This window comes from Hyaena hyaena, unplaced genomic scaffold, assembly GCF_003009895.1.
Source record: "Hyaena hyaena isolate Hyena2069 unplaced genomic scaffold, ASM300989v1 scaffold_25, whole genome shotgun sequence".
NCBI lineage: Eukaryota > Metazoa > Chordata > Mammalia > Carnivora > Hyaenidae > Hyaena > Hyaena hyaena.
In genome coordinates this window covers 1,737,246-1,756,788 of record NW_024080657.1, presented here as the reverse complement: position 1 = coordinate 1,756,788, position 19,543 = coordinate 1,737,246, and the positions used below count along the sequence as shown (strand labels likewise).

At 41.3% G+C, this 19,543-nt stretch overlaps 1 protein-coding gene across 1 annotated transcript in view; it reads right to left on the bottom strand.

Moving 5' to 3' along the window:
* Nucleotides 1-19,543, bottom strand: part of CTNNBL1 (catenin beta like 1) — a 162,568-nt gene that overhangs the window by 127,657 nt on the left and 15,368 nt on the right. The window contains exon 2 of the mRNA XM_039227069.1: nucleotides 2,164-2,352. Within this exon, the coding sequence (XP_039083000.1) occupies nucleotides 2,164-2,352 (189 nt within the window). The remainder of the gene's footprint in view (nucleotides 1-2,163; nucleotides 2,353-19,543) is intronic.

The window sequence follows — 19,543 nt, the reverse complement described above, 5'->3', positions numbered from 1 at the left end:
AGGTAAGTAAACTGTTTTACGACTACATTCATATAAACCCTTATTGTTACTATTAGCAACACGCACGATGTACCCAATGTACTACTAGGATTTAACTAACTGATCTAAATTTCTAGAACGGTAAAATCACTGTTAAGCAACCTCAACCCCCATTTTCTTTCCAAGGGCTGACGTCTCGCCCACTCTGTAGGAAAAAAACGTATTAGCGTTAATACAGCTCTCGGAGGATTCCCAAAACCTTAGCCTCTCCAGGGTCTGGCCTTCCCACCTTTAATTTCTCTCCAACGCTGGGGAAAACTGAATTATCGGTCTTAGCCATCGACCACAGCAGTACCTACAATAGCTCAACGTCAGAAAGCAGAGGGAGATTTCAGAAAGATGAATGCTGGTGATGTAGCACAAAAAGGACAATAATATTTTACAAGCTCACGTGACTTCACAGGGGCAAACATCACTTGTTTCTCATCAAATGGGACTTTGGTGGCAGTGAGAAAATAACTCCTGGACTTGCAGTCTTCCATGTGTCATTTTTACAAAGCGATCTCTTTTCCCCTGTCCCTTAACAGAAGGCCTGGTCCCACATTACATTTCTGTCTCCCAGGCTAGAAACCACTTACCCATGACAGCTACTATCCTAATCCTCCAGTACCAGCCTTGCCCTACATGGGAATTATACCTGCCAATTAACTGCTGCTGCAGGGCTAACAGATTGAGCAGAAGCTAGTGAAGAGGGAGAGAGGGAAGGAGAGAGGGAAGGAGAGAGGGAGAGAGGGAGGGAGGGGAGGGGGAGGATGTGCTACACACACTGTTTGTCTAAGCCGAGCAGGGCTGCTGCCCTCAGAGAGGAAATTCGGGACTGTCTCCCACCACAGATTTCCAAGGTGCCACCGTCTTTTAGGGGCAGATCCCCAAATTAGCACTGGTACAAATCCTAGTGAGAAGAGAGTTATTGTCACAACACAGTAAAGACCTTTCTGGAATATGAATCCATTTTTTTCCTTTCTCAGATTCACACTCCAGCTTCATTTTTAAAATCCAAACTTAGCATCAGGTCTTTCAGGGAACCAAAAAACAGTTGGCTCTTAAGAATCTATTTCCATAATTCATATTGAACAAAATGCCAGAGTGAAATAACATACAAGTTAACACTTAAGGATATAAAAAGACACTTAGGTATAAAAAGACACTTAGGTAAGGTCATTTTATTTTTAATCACTGATATTTTACCTCGACTCCTTTTTAGCTTCATTCAGTTTTTCATTCAATAAATACAAATTGAAGGCCTACCAAGAGCTAGGCATTGCACCGAGTGCTGGAGATACAGCTGTGAACAAAACAGAGCCAGTCTCCGTTTTCACAGGAGGTGGGGACAAGGATAACAAATGAATACAATAAACAAACGAGGATTTCAGACCATAAGTGCCGTGTTTGTTTCCTGAACAAGGTGGCAAGACAATGAGAGAATGACTCACAGGAGTACCTCAGAGATAGGACAGGTTTCTCTGAGGAGGAAACATCTGAACTGAGACCCTGAATGAGAAGAAACCAGCCATGAAAAGCATTAGGGGCAGAACATTCTGCAAAGGACACAGAAGTAAAAAAGTCCTGGGGTAGGAATGAGTGGGCCTTTAAGGCACCCTTTGGAAAAGCAAACAGAAAGGCCTTTAGGCACCTCTTTTCCTAAACTGTAATTTTTCAGTCACACCTAAATACCTCATCTCTTAGCTCTGCCTTGAACTTATCTTTGTTGCTTTACAAATGCCATGTCAAGTGAAGAGTCCTTCTTCCACAAGTTTGATAAAATTCTACTCCTCTTTCAAAAAGGGGCTATTGACTATATTAAAAAATCTAAGTGCCTTCAATGTGTCCGGTCTAGGAAGCCACCCGAACCTCCTCACTCAAGACCAACAGCCCCACAATTGAGTGCTCGGGCCTCGATTAAACACAGAATCCAGAATAATTTAAAAACTCTATAATCTTCACATTTTGAAAAATGCTTTCCCAACTTCACTATCCCATTTAACCTTCATGTCAACACTGTGCAATAAGTAATCTTACCCCCATTTTACAGATTAAGCTGAAAATCTCAGAGAAATTAAGTATCTGGCCTAAAATTACACTCCACGGATACTGTGTCAGGGCCAGCCAAGCCTATCACCTTACCTCTTCCTCTTCCTCCTCACCCTCTCTGTCAATAATCTGAAGGAGTCTTTTTTTGTCATCATCGGCTTCTTCTGCCACACTCGTCTCCTCTTCTCGGCCGCGGCCGCGTTCTCGAGTGCCAGCTTGTCTCCGCCGCATTTTCAGTTCTTCTTCCTCATCATCCCGGGGACGTTTTGTGCCTCTGTTGGGCTGAAAAAGAGAAAAAGGAAACACAAGATTCCAGAGCTGGAAAAGACACAGTAGGGCATACATAGTAAATATTCTAAAAGCTTTCAAGAATTCATGGATTGAGGGGCGCCTCAGTGACTCAGTCGATTAAGCATCCGACTTCACCTCAGGTCATGATCTCATAGCTTGTGAGTTCGAGCCTCGCGCTGGGCTCTGTGCTGACACCTCAGAGCCTGGAACCCGCTTCAGATTCTGTCCACCTCTCTCTCTCTGCCCTTCCTCCACTTGCACTCTTTTTCTCTCTCTCAAATATAAATAAACATTAAAAATATAAAACATAAAAAGGAATTCACCATATGAAAAGCACCACACAATACAATTCCTCCCACAAAATGAAGTTAAGTTCTAAGTGGTCATTTTTCAGACCTTCAATGATTTCATAAGTAAATAACTGAAATCACCTACAAGGTAGTTGGCTTTTTTCTTTTTTTACAGAATTTTTTTAATATGCAAAATTTTACCACTTCCCAAAAGTTCTTGTGCATACAGAAATCCCAGGGAGAAGAGGCACTTTGAGATAGGTTAGGCTAGCTTACTACTTATGACACAATCCCCAACACCAATCCCTTCGCACATGGTTTTTATTCGCTAAGGAAGACTACAGTCACTCACAAGTAGTTCAAACAGAGAATATTACATATGTAATATCCAAGGGTCTACCGCACTCCGAAGTCCTACTTTACTGAGTAAGGCCCAGACGCAGTATTACCCAAAGTCACAAAACCAGCAGCAGCACTGAAATCAGAATCGCCACTTCTTGGCTGCTAGTCCAGGGCTCTGTCCACCACACAGTTAGGTCCTCATTTTGCCTTTGACACTGCAGTCCCCAGAGGAGTTCTTAACAGAAACCTTCTATTACATTGGAAGAAAATGGGGCACCACTGAAATGGGCTTCAGGGCTGAGGAGACACAGCATGGCACCAGGTATCAAAAAGCCCACCATCCCCCACCAGCTCAGCTCACTGCTGGTGCAACTTTGGGCATGTCGTGTAACCTTTCTGAACCTTAGTTTCCTCATCTGCAAAGGACAAATGGACATTATAACTCCTTTCCCTGTGAACTTCAAAGGATGCTTTTATATGTGTGTATTTTTACCATTTTTTCCCAGCTTCAACAAAATATAATTGTCATATAACATTGTGTCACAATGTGATTATCTGATTCGTGTGTGTGTGTGTGTGTGTGTGTGTATCGCAAAACAATTACCACATAAGTTAGTTAGCACCTCAATCACCTCATATAATTACTGTTTAAAAATTATTATTATTTTTTTTGGTGGTAAGAACATTTAAGATCTACTCTCTTAGCAACTTTCAAGTATACAATACGGTATTGTTAATTGTAGTCACTCTTGTTATACACTGGATTCCCAGAACTTATTCATAACTGGAGGTCTGTATCAAAAGGTTGCAAACTTTAGTGAAAGAATGCTAAACTATAACACTACTAAAGAAATAGAAGACATTCTTACTATAAGGTAATCCACATGATTCTGCCGCCCTCAACACAAGACATGTGTGTTAGGCTCAACGAGCTTTTCTTTATCATTATAACAAACACACCAATAGTGTGCTAGGTGCGACATGGTTTATTACTGCCACCAGAAGAAAATGCCACATTTGCTGCCAACTTGCTAAGCTGTCTGGTGATAGGAGACAAATTTCTACTAGCCACATGACACATCTCACCTCGTGACGTATAACCCACACTGCTACTGAACTCCACCACCGCAGTGGTGCAAAGTCATTCCCCTCTGTATTCACACTCCCTGCTGGTTCCACATACCAGGTGTGCCAGTAAGTCTAAGCATATGACACCGCTTAGAAAACTCACATTAGACATTTTGGTTCGTGGGTTACCACCTGCTATTTTTCACTGTTTCTAGCCTCCATGAGATAGATTATCATTTCATACGATAACATTCTATTTCCATAAAGACAAAAATTACAAAACTCCATTGTCATTACCGGTCTACACTTAGAAAAAAAGGAGAGAAACAAGAAAGAAATAAACATGCCGGTTACCAGGGAGCACAAGAAAAAGGAGGTGGTGGTGGTTTTCACGTGAGAAAGGAAGGAAAGGTAGCTTGATCCTAAAGGAGGGAAGGCTTCAAACCAGAAATCTGTGGCTCCCCAGCAGGTAAGGAACCTCAGCCCCCTGGGAACACTAATTCTTTCAGGCTCATAAAGCGAGCCCTGCTGCGATTCTGATTAGCGTGAGCCTGCTGCAGCAGTCAAATCAAAGCATGAGCTCCATAGTTCTCCACGGAAAGGAGGTTTCTGGATTGTTTATCTCTGAGGGCAGAGAGAAAAGGCAGTGGACCACAATTAAAAGGAGAAAGCTAAATCCCCCCGCGTGCCACCTCCCTGGTTAAGAAACGTAAAACTGAGAGAACACAGGCAATGTCTCTTTGGAATACAGCTTCCAACCTACTTTTTTAAGACAAACATTTCAGAGGTAGGGGAGGAGTTTCACTTTTACCTCTAATAATTTCCACTGAAATAGCACTCTCCTTCTGCAGAACTTAAAGCACCTATTTTAATCTCCACCACATCTCTGGGGAAGAGAAGTAGGTTAACAGTTCTATTTTACGAGTGGGAAGATGGGATGCCTGAGATCCTTCAATAAACCCTTGCAAAGACAACCCAGCCCCTTCTCAAAGTTGAACCCGATCTCTGGGAAGTTTGCTGATCTACCAGGATCCCAAGACCCTAACTGAGACAGGTCTGAGGGACTTTCAGTCAAGAACATATACCCACAGATAAAGTCATGTGAGACCTTGGCCACATTAGAATAATATTTGCTAAGCCATTCATTCAACAAATAACGTATTAAGGAACTGCGAGTCTTGAAGGGCCCTCAAGTAATGAGCTGGCCCACTGGCATTCCCAGGCTTCCATTTGGGTCACGTCTAAATAGGGACACAGGGACAGACAGGACCAGCACGGATTCTTGAGACAAGAACAGCTTTGTTCATCTTTAGGAATAGTTTAGGGGTGCCTGTGTGGCTCAGTCGGTTGAACGTCTGACTTCGGCTCAGGTCATGGTCTCGCAGTTCAAGAGTTCGAGCCCCGCATCGGGCTCTGTGCTGATGGCTCAGAGCCTGGAGCCTGCTTCAGATTCTGTCTCCCAGGGCGCCTGGGTGGCTCAGTCGGTTAAGCGTCCAACTTCGGCTCAGGTCAGATCTCACAGTTCGTGGTTTTGAGTCCCGCGTTGGGCTCTGTGCTGAAAGCTCAGAGCCTGGCGCCTGCTTCAGATTCTGTGTCTCCCTCTCTCTCTGCCCCTCCCCCACTCACATTCTGTCATTCTCTCTAAAATAAATAAATATTTTTTAAAAAAAAAAGGAATAGTTTAAGCAGAACATCCCTAAGAGGGCAACCTTCTGGTTCACTGTTGCCACGATTCCCTCCCCTGTCACACAGGGCATTAAGCCTGAGTTCCTCTTGCAGCAGCTCTCCCGCAGAGCAGAGCAGAGCAGAACCCATGAGGATGCTCAGACCTGGCTCCTTCACCAACATCATCAGCTCCCACCTCCAAGACAGGTAAGCCATCCGGGGGCAGCTGAGGGGCTCAGTCAGGTGGGCGTCCGCCTCTAGGTTTCAGCTCAGGTCATGATCTTATAGTTCGTGAGCTGGAGCCCCGCACTGGGCTCTGCATTGGCAGTACAGAACCTGCTTGGGATTCTCTCTCCCCTTCTCTCTTTGCTCACTCTCCCGGTCTCTCTCAAAATAAACTTAAAAAAAAAAAAAAGAGAGAGAAAGAAAGAAAGTCTGTTCTTCTCAACTGTCTCTTTTTCACATATGAACACTCCAAATACTGAAATTTCCACTCATCTCTGAAATTTGACCACTCAGAATAATAAAGGTTTTGGGGCGCCTGGGTGGCTCAGTCGGTTAAGTGTCCGACTTTGGCTCAGGTCATGATCTCATGGTTTGTGAGTTCGAGCCCCGTGTTGGGCTCTGTGCTGACAGCCAGCTCAGAGCCTGGAGCCTATTTCGGATTCTGTGTCTCCCTGCCTCTCTGACCCTCCCCTGCTCACGCTGTCTCTCTCTCAGAAATAAATAAAACATTAAAAAAAATTTTTTAATAAAAAAAGAATAACAAAGGTTTAGATTCATTTCTGTAACAAATTTTTATTAAATGGCAACTATGTATAAGGCCTGTGCTGGCGACTGGGAACATAAGTGTGAATAAGATAAACACTGCTTTGTTGTCAAGGGGCTTAACAGTCTAGGACATAGCTGCCCAATCAAAATGTAATGCAAGCTACAGATGTACTTTTAAGTTTGTTAGGGGACGCATTTAAAAAGTAAAAAGCAGATGGCTTTAAATGTAATACATTTTTTAATTGAATATATTCAAAATATTATCATTTCAACATGTAATCAATATTTTAAAAATTACTAATGAGATATTTTACATCTCTTTCCGTACACAGTCTCTGGACTTTGCAGACTACTTTACACTTACCGTGGACCTCAGCACAGACCCAGCCCCATTTCATGCACCTACAAGCCGGATACTGCTAGAGGCTACCAGACTGGCTAGCACAGATCTAGAGGATTTTCATCTGGGGGATTCCTGTTCCCTGATAAAGCCAAAACGGAACTGTCTTTCCAGCAACACTGCATAAAATATGGACTCACAAAATGCTGAAGTCTTATTTGTGAAAGGTCCTCCCCCTCAAAAAAATTATGAAGCTAACAACACCCTGACCTAGAAATAAACATCTACATCATATTTACCAATATTCACTACCGAGAGAGTGATCAGTCACACAAGACAAAACAAGAATATTTAAGTGGGAAGAATCTCAGGGCTGTCAAACTGATTCCGCTACAGAAGAGCCAAAGGGCCCTGGATTTGGGAAGGGAATGGAAACCTCACAGCCTGTCAGAGAGGTCAACAGCTCAGGCCCGAGCTCTCCCTGCATCTTACAAAACCAGTCCCAAAAGGATTAAGCCATTCTTTCCAGTCACCTTTGGAGATTAATTTTTTGTGGGATCTGAAGGGTGTTTGGAATCCCTCAAGATGAAGGAAGGACAAAAGAAACTGTACTTCATCAAGTCATTTCTTTGTTTTCTGGTGCCCACAAGACTAGAGGAAAAAATGATTAACTCTTAACTTCTGATGTACCAGAACACCGGCCTTTAAAGATTTAAAAATTCTTCTGCACTCCCTGCCCTCCTCCCAATAGGTGGTGAGCGGTATAAATGCTCACTAAGCATTTGCTACCATTCAACCACACAGCTGGTAGCCTTTCCAGGATAAATAAAGGATTTCCACTTGCTCAAAGCTTATAGTAAGCTTCAAGATTATATATATATAAGATGCTTTTACTCTCTGAAAAACCTTGAAGCCTATTATGTGTGTGCATGTGTGATGGATGATATATATACATATCTATCTCCCCCTGGAAGCAGAAATCAAGACATTGCCATGAAAGCTTTGAAAGAGTTAAAAAATTAAATAAGTAATCTGTCTAGGAATACTCCCTGCGTACCCAGACAATATCCAACCTAAGCTTTTGGTTTCATTTTTTCCTCTCTCCCTCTTTTTTTTTTTTTTAATTAAAAAGCAGTGAGAAGCTGTAGCTATAATGAGGAGCTGTGGGAAAATGCAGTTATATTGGGCTCAAAGTAATGTACCATAGGAAGAGGCTACATCACCAGAACGAATCCTAAATTAAAACTCCACTATGAAACCAACTCCATTTCCTCTGAGCATGCAATCTATATTATCGCATTTATGGTCTTGTCTCGACCTCAATTAGACTTGGGGATGGGGGGAAGAAAGGGGACTTCTATAATAAGCAATAATGGCATCATTATGATAAATTATGAAAACACACAGTGCAATTATTAATGTGAAGAGCACATCTATACCAGAATATAACAGTGGAGATGTATATTTGGGGGGGGATGTCTAAATGGCTTCAATATTCTAAGTTACCTGGCTTAGAAAGGGGGTGATTTTCATAAAATATACTTTCAATTCAATGGAAGAAAAAAAATACATTCAATTTTATTAAAAAATGGAAAAAGTCAAAGGAAATCTTCCATAACCTTATAATAAACCAGGAATTTATAGACCAGGAATTTTTAACCTAGCACCAAGCAGCTCAGATAACTTCAGGAAAGGGCCTTCCAGGTAGGGCCATGAAGTACTATTTCCTAAATATCAAACAATGGCAAAGGCTCAGAAATTTGAGCTCAAAGGGATAATCTAGTTTATCCCTCTCTTTATAGAAATAGGGAAATCTGAGCCTAGTGGCTTTAAGCAATTTGTCTGCAATAAGCAATAATACAAGGCTTCTAATTCCTAATTTAGTGCTTTTCCTACTTTGCAATACTAACTAGTCTTTGCTAACCTGTTTGCAATGGTGACATCCTACATGGAGAATGAGTTCTGGAGCCAAATTTTCCTAAATTCAAAGCCTAGTCCCGCTACTTTAAGCCTGAGTTTTCTCAATCTATAAGCTAGGAACAATAACCACTTTCACACTTTTAGGTATTAATGTGTATATATATGTGTGTGTGTATGTGTATATATATATATATGTAAGTACATAAAGGCCAATGTTCTAGAGTGCCCAGCAGAGTTTGGCTCATAGAAGACAATGCGTGTAGCTTCCCACATCTCTTTTACACAACTAAGTCAAAAATCAAAGAACCTCAAGGTTGGAAAGGGTGGTGACCACTAACAGGTTTTAACAGGAGGATCCCTTTTTTAATGTCAAAATAGGACAGACCCCATCCCATCTGCCATACCTTTTAATATCCAATGACTGAGAAAGGACACGATGACAACAAACACATTACTATCTATTTGGTAATACTTTTCACTGACTTTGTGTTTTTTAACTCCTACATTTATGAGACAGAGAGAGAGAGAGAGAGAGAGAGATGGATTGATTTTGAGAGATTTAAGACTCATTCTACAGAAAATGCCCGTGGACACCTGTCTGGATTCACAACCTCCTGCAGTAATTCTGAGGAACTAGAGACACCCAGGCTTTAGGAAGCCCTGATCTAACCCAATCATCTATGTGAGATGTGAATCCCCTTTAAAACATGTCTGCTGGGCACAGATTAAGACTTTCCTAACAGTTCCAGTGACCAGAAACTTCCCTCCTCCCTAGGTTGTGCCTCTTCCATCTTTGGATCACTCAGAGAGTTTGTTAAATTGAGGAGAAACATTTCATTTTATTTTTCTTCCTTGGTCCCTAATCTTTCTCTCTTTTTTCTCCTAATATTTCTAAAGCAAAATAAACACGATTAGTTTCACTCTCATATTAAAAAAAAACAAAAAACAATCTTTAGATTTCAAGACAGTAATCCTATTTCTCTATCATTGGCTTTTCTTTTTCAGAATAAACACTTTTAATATGGGGGGGGCATGCAACACAGGGAAGAAAGGTAGGTATATACACAATTAAATTCCTTCCTGCCATTATTTTGAGGTTTTCATAATTTTAGAGCTTCCTGATACCTCTTAAGGTAATTGGACATACGGAATGTCACAAACCCAAGCTTGTGGGATGGGTTGGTATAACCAATTTGAAATGCTCAGAAATCATCTGCTGTTAACCTCGCCTGATTACATTTTGTCAGAATAAAAGGGAGTTTTCAAACATTCATTTTTACCAGATGGTAGTGAGTGGCCTGACCCAGAAGTTACAGATGAGCTGCAGTAATGAGTTTTCCCTTGCTTTTGCTGGCTGCACATTCACCGGTGACATTTTACAACTAGGACTTCTGGCTCAATCAATATTTGCAGGCATGAAACCTGCCAAAGTTAACATCAGGGCTCCCTTGCAAATTTGCTTAAGGCACCAGAACTGAAAAAGCTCACAATCTCTAATGCTGCAACTACCATCAGCCAAAGTTCATAATAAGGGATCAAAGCCATCAGAGACAGAAAATTCTACCTACCTCAAAGGGTTGTTGTGATGACTAAAACAGCGTATGAGAAGGTCGTAGGTAAACTACAGAGTGCTATACCAACAAGGGATTATCATATTTTTAAAGAAATGTCTCAGAAATATTCCAGTTATTCATATATAATTACATATTATGTCTTTACAAGACTTAAAGCTTTAAAAAAAATGTAATGAATCATGGCAATTTACTACCTTTCTTTCTGGAAGAGAAACCAAGTACCAAACACTAAAAATCTTCAAGGAAAGTTTTCACAAATATAAACTAGAACTCTCATTTACTTAATTCACACACACACAAAAGAAAATTACAGGTACTGAGAACACAATAATTACTGGAGAACATGAGTTTTAACAATGCCCATAAGGAGTGGGGAAAAATCAGTGTATCAAAAATTAAAATCACCAAGACTCTCACTTAAAATCCGTAATCTGATTGGCTGACAAGTAACATGGATGTGATTTATTATTTAAATCACAAGTCATTAAGACTCTACTTAATCCGTTTTTCCTACCAAAAAAAAATTCTTGTTAAAGCCTGAATACATATATATATATTCAGCTCACCTCCAAAGGATGTGTAGATTTCTTTTTTAAGAGTGCAAACTATACTTTAGTGTCCATGATTTACTTTGACATCTTCTCTGATTAATTCTGCAGCTGCAACAGAAAGCTGAATGTTGATTCAGTTTCTTTATTTATCAAGGCTAACAAAGGCAGATACTTGTAAAATCATTGGAAGGTAAACCACCCCCATTTTAGCAGACTTATTATGAACGTTTTGTCAGTTACACCAGAACCATCATCATTCATTCATTCACTCAGGAAGTGTTTACTAAGCTAACAGAACATGAACATGACTCTATTAGGTGCCAGAGGGAATATTAGACATCAATCCAACAACAATAACAACAGAAGTGCACTGATCTAAAAGAAGTTACATAGTACAATGCAAAGGGCAGCAAAACAATAATCAGAAAAATCTAGGTTCTTGTGAATCACTCAAGAGTCATATGCCCTAAGATAAGTCATTCGACTTATCACGGCAGCATTTATAAAAATGCTCTGCCCTGCCCTGCTACCTCACAGGACTGCCTTTAGTAAGGGAGAGTAAGATTAAATAAGATAAAGATACAGCTCTGAAAACAGAACCCAAGATTCAATTTTTCTTAATGATTGCTAATGCAAAGTCCTACATATATGACAGAATTTTACAATTACTTAAAATCAACTTCTGACAAAGAATAGCATTACAATTATGATCACAAAAGAAAAAATACTGAGCAGCCCACAGGCATATAAAAAGGGACCCAAAGCACTAGACATCAGAAAAATCATAAAATAGCATCAGACTGGCAAAAATGAAAAAATTAAGATATAGTGATGCGTTGGTAAAGATGTGGAGAAACAGGATCTGTTAAAACTTACTGATAGTAAGTTTAAGTATAGAACTATCTGGTGATACCTAGTAACACCAAAAACACATATAATTCTGGACTACCCCAGCAATTCTACCCTAGTTATATATACATTACAGAAATTTTCAGACATACGCACAAGGAGATATTTAAAGAAATGTTCGCTGGAACATATTTGTAATAAGAAAAACGAAAAGAAAATTTCAATAATTACTGGTTGTACACATAAGTAGTAATAATTTTAAAAAATGTGTGGGAATAATAATCACCAAATTCAGGATAGTTACTGCTTCTAAAAAGGGTAATAAAGAAATTGGATCAGGGGGAGGCGCACAATGAAATGGGATTACATAGGGAAAGGTAAACTTCAACTGTATTTATAAAATTTTATTTCTTAAAAAAAAGATCTTAAAAATTTGGCAAAATGGTACAGTTATGCACATGCTTAGAGGGAAAAAAGGGGGACCACTAGACACTAGCAGGGAATCATTCAGAGCAAGTCACACCCAGCTGGCTACAGTTCCTTGATGTCTAGCTTACTAAGGTTAAGGGTTTACAGCACATATCGGCTATCTTTATCTCAACAAGATCTTTCACAAAGTTACTCAAGCAGGCAGAGAAATGTGGGCAGTTGGTAGTACAGATAGGTAGAACCATAACTGTCTGAACCAAAAGATTACAAGCACTGTGGGGTCCTTTGTTTAAATTCAAAAGGGCAAATATGTAAAGTCCCTGCCAGCAGAAATGTGACTTAAAAACAATTCATTCAGAAAAGAGGTGATGACTTCAGTAAATCTCAGGATTCAGTGAATCAACAGGATGACCAACTTTAAATTTTTTAAAGTTAATGCATATTAAGGTCACATAATTAGAAGCATAACATCCAATTTGGCTACAGTCCCACAGCACTGAATTAGCCACTGCACTTTAAAAAAGAGGCATTAAATCTAGAAAATGCATGAGCGGGATAATACCTGCTCTGGAAACCCTGCTATAGGAAAAACTAAACATGGGAATCAGAGAAGGTTCAGGGAGGGACCCCGGAGTCACCTCGGGCTATTCAAACAATGCCCTGGAATGGGGTAAGTACAGATAGCCACACCGTGAATTTCTTCTTCTTCTTTCTTCTTTCTAGTTAGAAAGAAGACTTTCCCTTCTTTCTAACTAGAGAAGTCCTACTCAGCCTTAAGCTCCAGCTCAAACAAAGGTCACCTTCTCTAAGAGTCTTCCAAAAACTCCAGTAAGACCTCTGGGCTTCCTCAGCAGTGTATCATATCGTATCTCTATCGGCACACAACAGTGCAGTCATAAATCTCCATCCCCTCTACTAATTCAAAAGCTATGTCCTCAAGAGCAGGAATGTTGGGGATCTGACCCTTGCTGTGAACACCTCTCAGCGCCCAACAGAGCCTAACATCAGAGTAGGCCCTTAACCCACGCTGCTAAATCAGCAAGAGACAAGGGGGAAAGGACAGCTAAACCAATGAACCACACAGGAATCACAACTTACTGTTGGCAAAGGTATATAATGGATACATATTTTCAGAGCTCCGTGGGTCATTACGGTGACTGCAACCAGCCAGAATTCACACACCTACATATTTGATCATTTTACACCATGCTGGGTTATATTTTATGTATCCCTTAGTAAATTCTCTAACAGTGGCACCAACTGATATAATGGTAAGAACAGTAAAATTCAGATTCAAAGAATATCAGTACAACCTCATAATTTACAGATGAATAAACTAAGACTCAAGGATGTGACAGGACTTGAGCCTGGAGCCATGGACAGAAGAGGGTCTGAGATGTCTCACTTTTGCAGGACAGTACACACCCCTTACCCCTTTCCTTAGCCACAACCTCGGAAATCATTCTATTAAAGGTATAATTGGTGTCATCTCTCCCTGTTGCCATCATCTCTCGACTAACATTAAAATCTCTTCTGCGACTTTTCTGCCCTTGCCTTTCACCAGGAAAGCTCTTTTCTGTAGCTGCTCCTTGCCCATTTGGAAAAGCTTAGTGCCATCTGTCTATACGGAGATTTCAGGAAGAACTTCCTCCCCCAGACCACTGGGGTAACCTGCCCAGTCCACTCTGAATCTTTAAACATTAAAGAACAAATTAATACGGCAAACTGTTTTAAATTATTTATAGTTTTAAACCAAAGCTCAGATACAATAAATTCACTTTATTATTTTGGGTGGCACAAAGGTTAGATACTCTGTAAGTACCTGTCACAGAGGTTGGGGAGAGGGGGACTATTCGTTTGGCAGCCCGCAGACCCACTGAGTGGTTTTGCAAGTAATATGGCACACCTGTTACGTGTAATTACGCTGACAGAGAAGATTCCAGCCAGTGGAATATTGCCTCTAGCAATGGACAATTTCATTAAGACTAAAGCGGGGCAAGGAAATCTTTAATTACTTTTTCTCTAAGTTGCCTCTGAGGTCATTGCCAAGACTCAAAACTTCATTCCTCTTTCAAACAGAAAGAGTGGTTCGGGAGAGAGGATGTATACCACAGGAAGACAGACAGGAAAGAAAAGAGGAAAGTGAAGATCTTTTGAGAACGTGCGAAGGGGAAGGGAGATGAATAACCTGGGACTGCATCAGTGAGGACCAGATCATAAGTAAGAAATGAATAATTTTACTCATTTACGTAACCTAGGTCTTTCACGGTTGCTCATGAATTCCTTAAGGGTTCTGACATGGTTTTGATCTCGGGCACCTAGGACATTAACTATCACCATCACTCTTTTTAAAGGTTAAAACTTATCCACATAAGTCTGTTACACAACAGCTGACACTTTTATTTCAAGGAAGACAGAACTCACATGAAACTTAACCCTGAGTATCCTGTTAAAGAGAGTATCTTTCAACATTATGGGTAATATTTTAAAGTCTGAGAACACAGCATTATTATAGAATATGCTTTCTTTCCAGTGCCAGTGTACCTCTTTCAGGTTGAAGGAAGTATCTGCTGTTATGGCCTCAATACTTGCCTGCTGATGAGCCCATCAAAAACAATGAAAAGAGATGGTTTCGTGTCTACTTTTACCTGAGATGCACTTTATTTTCCTCAACTCAAAGCTTTTACTATTTCTACAGGCTTTATAAACCACTAAAGTTCACAAAACACCTCCAGTCCCCATAAAAACAAGCACGGTGAATGAGTTATTCCTAGACTCAGAAATGGTTTCTCCACCTAGAAAACAGAATGCTGACCATGTGTCCACATGGAACATGGTCAAAAGGAATTCTCTGGGAGCCTGGGTAAACCCCTCTGGCCACCCACAAATTCCCCCTACAAGCTCTATCCCCAGCACCACAGCTCTCACAGGGAGGCTATAAAATGGCTTTAAAGTGATTTTAAAATAATAACTGTTGGCTTTAAGAATATTTTAGGACACTCAATTTCCTAGCAGTAGCATCTAGTAGATAGACCAGATAAGGCAAAACTCATATTTTGCTGGGCAGGAAGGGACTCTACCAAGGATTAAGATAATTAAATAACTGTCTTATACAGAAACATAAATAAAAGAATAAAATAAAGTGAACTATCTCTCCCCTTTTTACAGTTTTCTTTGAAGCTGGGCAGGCTTATGGTATCAAAAAAAAAAAAAACAACCTTAAGAATTGGCTGCCTTAGCACTCTCCACAATAGCTAAAACATGGAAAGAGCCTAAGTGTCCATCAACAGATGAATGGATCAAGAAGATGTGGTTTATCTATACCATGGAATACTACATGGCAATGAGAAACAATGAAATCTGGCCATGTGTAGCAACATGGATGGACCTTGAGGGTGTTATGCTGAGCGAAATAAGTCAGGCAGAGAAGGACAAATATCATATGTGTGCACGTATAGGAGGACTAGGAGGAACTTAACAGAGGACCAACCGGGAGAAGAAGGGGGGAAATGGTGGGGGAAAGGGAGAGAGGCAAACCATGAGAGACTCTTGAATGCTGACAAAAACTGAGGACTGATGGATGTGGGGGGGAGGAGGGATGGGCATGGAGGAGGGCACTTGTGGGGATGAGCACTGGGTGTTATGTGGAAACTAATTTGACAATAAACTATTTGTAAATAGTCGGGCTCTGTGCTGACTGCCAGCTCGGAGCCTGGAGCCTGTTTCAGTCTGTGACTCCCTCTCTCTCTCTGACCCTCCCCTGCTCATGCTGTCTCTCTCTCTCTCTCCTGGAAATAAATAAAACATTAAAAAAAAAAAAAATTAAAAAAAAAAAAAACCATGCAAAGGCAACTGGTTTTTGCATAATGCAAAGACATTATTACATGTTATGGGAACTTTAGTTTCTGAGAAAGGAAAAGAAAGTGAATTTTCATAAGCAAGTTTCCTCTGTGGGTGAATCTCTAGTCGGTTACGACGAACTCAGAGAGAGAGAGCCATCAAGGCAAACTAGCCATTAGCTGTCAATTTAGAAGGACTCCAGGAAGCCAGTCCCAGAGCTCCCCTGATATCTTCTTAACAACCTCTTAATCTTGTTTATAACACCTGTGTTAAAACAGCCTGGGCATCAATCCGACTCGTCTCCGGCTGAAATTACTTAGAAACTTGAGAATTGCAGCAAACATCCCAAAAACACAGAGCTACACTGGCTGGAAAACCCTGCACACAAGGGAATTCGGCCACCTCTTTTAAACAAAGCTGCGTAAGTAAGCCAGAATGGGCCTCGATCGGCAAAGTCAGATATAAATCTCACAAAGAGCTTCTTAGGAGGCACTAGGTCAGAGAATCTTAGGGTTTAAAGAAACCATAAAGAATTTCTCTACAGCTTCCTCACTAAGCGATTATCCAAGCTATGGAATAGTTACTACGAACCAAGTGCGTATTATGTACCAGGGCCTTCAACGTTTCATCATCTTTTTACTCCTCACACAGCCCTGCTAGGGAGGGAATATCCATTCCCTGGTTTTTCAAGTGAGGAAACCAAGGCTCAGGAGGCTTGCTTAGCAAACAACCTAAGGTCAAACTGCTAGAAAATAGTGGTGATGGGATTTCAACAGTCTAAACCTAAAGCTCTTTCCAGTACATCATAGTACCATGTGATTGGGCAATCATCCTGCCTTAACTGGTTTCTGTGCTTACTGCAGATGTGTTTCCCGAGGCTACTTAAACTTAAATGAACTTGTAGCAGCTCTACTACTTTTGTTTTAGAAACCTATGTGTGACCCAGGCCTGTACAAGACAAAAAGCAAAGAAGAAACTGATGCTAAACTAGTCCCATCAAAAGAGAAGCATAAGGGGCACCTGGCTGGCTCAGTCGGTTAAGCATCTGACTTCAGCTCAGGTCATGATCTCACAGCTTGAGAGTTTGAGCCCCACATCGGGCTCTATGCTAACAGCTCAGAGCCTGGAGCCTGCTTTGGATTCTGTGTCTCCCTCGGTCTCTGCCCCTCCCCCACTGGCACTCGCTCACTCTCTCCCTCAAAAATAAATAATAAAACATTAAAAAAAAATTTAAAAAGGGGGCAAGCACAGTACACTTAAAAGAAAAGAGACTTTAGAGGCACCTGCATGGCTCAGTCGGCTAAGCGTCCGACTCCAGCGCAGGTCATGATCTCACGATTCATGGGTTCAAGCCCCACGTCGGGCTCTGTGCTGACAGCTAGCTCAGAGCCTGGAGCCTGCTTCTGATTCTGTCTCCCTCTCTCTCTGACTCCCCTCCCTGCTCATGCTGCCTCTCTCTCTCTCTCTCTCTCTCAGAAATAAATAAAACATTTAAAAACTTTTTTAAAGAAAAGAGACTTTAGTAGTAATTGAAGTCTGTTATCACATGTAACCCTGAGCCTATCACCATCTCATCCCTAGAAAAAGCCCTCATACTGAGTAAGCACCTAACCCAGAAAAAGTAGTTAATAAATAAGAAAAAAAAAAAAAGGGCGCCTGGGTGGCTTAGTCGGTTAAGCGTTTGACTTTCGCTTAGGTCATGATCTCGTAGTTCGTGGGTTCGAGCCCCACATCGGGCTCTGTGCTGACTGCCAGCTAAGAGCCTGGAGCCTGTTTCAGAGTCTGTGACTCCCTCTCTCTCTGACCCTCCCCTGCTCACGCTGTCTCTCTCTCTCTCTCTCCTAGAAATAAAAATAAAAAAAAAATTTAAAAAAAATAAATAAGAAAAAATATCTAAAAAATTGGTACGTCAGATACAATCAACATGAAATAAAAACTCATCTTGTAGTAGTATCTCTTACTTTTTGCCTAGAAGGCTGGGTAAAGAGGAAACAGCAGCTATGGCCCGCAGCAGACCTGCAGCAAACCTTTGGCAAATAAATGGATCAACCCATTTCTTGCTTTGGAGTCATAGGCAACTCCAGTCTTTAAAAAAAAAAAAAAAAAATGCCAGTCAACTCTCAGGTTACTACAATATAAGAATCGGGCTTTTTTTTTTTTTTTTTTTAAGGTTTATTTATTTTGAGAGGGTAGGGAAGCGGCGGAGAGAGAGGAAAGGGACAAATTCCCAAGCAGGCTGTGTGGTCAGCATAGAACCCGATGTGGGACTCAAACCCATAAACTGTGAAGTCATGATCTAAGCCAGTGTCAACAGCCACACACTTAACTGCCTGAGCCACCCACGCACTCTGAGAATCAGGCTTTTATGAAGATCATCTATTATTTTTTAAGGCAATGATAGGGCCACTGTCATCTACAGACAAAGCTTAATCCATTCTCCATTGAGAAAGAAGAGGCAAGAAAGAAAAGGCCACTGTGGAGGTGCTAAGTCTCAACATAAAAAGACACCTAGAAGAGAACCAAATTCAGTCACCAATCATTGATTCACTGCTTCATTCATTCATCCCTTACTCTTCCCTTTCTTCAAAGTCAAGAGACATTTATTGAGCATTTACTACACAACATGCACTGATCTGGTCACTGTTCTTGAAGGAGTTCAAAGTCCAATGAGAAGAAAGACATATAACCAAGTAATTTCAATACAGAATTGTTGGGAGAGGCAGTCACATCCATGTGGTAATTCCAACCCCACTCAGCTGTGTTAAGAATGGCCTCAGGCCTGGAACACTTCCACACCAAGCACCCCTCAGGCTTGGTGTACATCAGCACCCCTCAGGCACACCCCTAGCTTTCAGGTCGGGGTCCTTCTGCTGCAGGAGAGAAGGCTGCATGTAGGCCAATGGCCCTGCACCAGCTTCAGAGGAAGGGGGAGGGCCCCACTAGCCACAAGGGACTGACATACATCCCAGGAGCTGATCTTGCTTTGTCTCTTCTCTGGATGAGTGAAGCATCATTCCATCTAGTACTTGACTGTGTGCTGTTGTCACCGACAACTCCAATGCCCAGATGCAATGCGCAGACACCTTTAGAGTCCTTCCCTGGATTGGTAACCGATATACTACTCTGCTCTCCTGCCTGGATTTGATAACCAGTGTATGGTGTTGTGTTGAACAAGAATGATATACCTGGTACACTCAAGGCAGGTACAAGACTGAGGGATGGATGGGAGCATTCTGCTGCACTCTATTATCTCGGGGTTTCTTTTTTTTTAAGCTACCTTCCTCCACCAGTAGCCCTTGCCTCTGTTAGGAAAAAGAGTCTGCCATCTACTTCCTCGTGTCTTCGGGCAGGTCACTAAACTTCTGTGAACTATCTTTCCTCATCTATAAAATGGGAATAAGAATTTCCCAGGGTTGGGGCGCCTGGGTGGCTTAGTCGGTTAAGCGTCCGACTTTCGCTTAGGTCATGATCTCGCGGTTCGTGGGTTCGAGCCCCGCGTCGGGCTCTGTGCTGACTGCCGGCTCAGAGCCTGGAGCCTGTTTC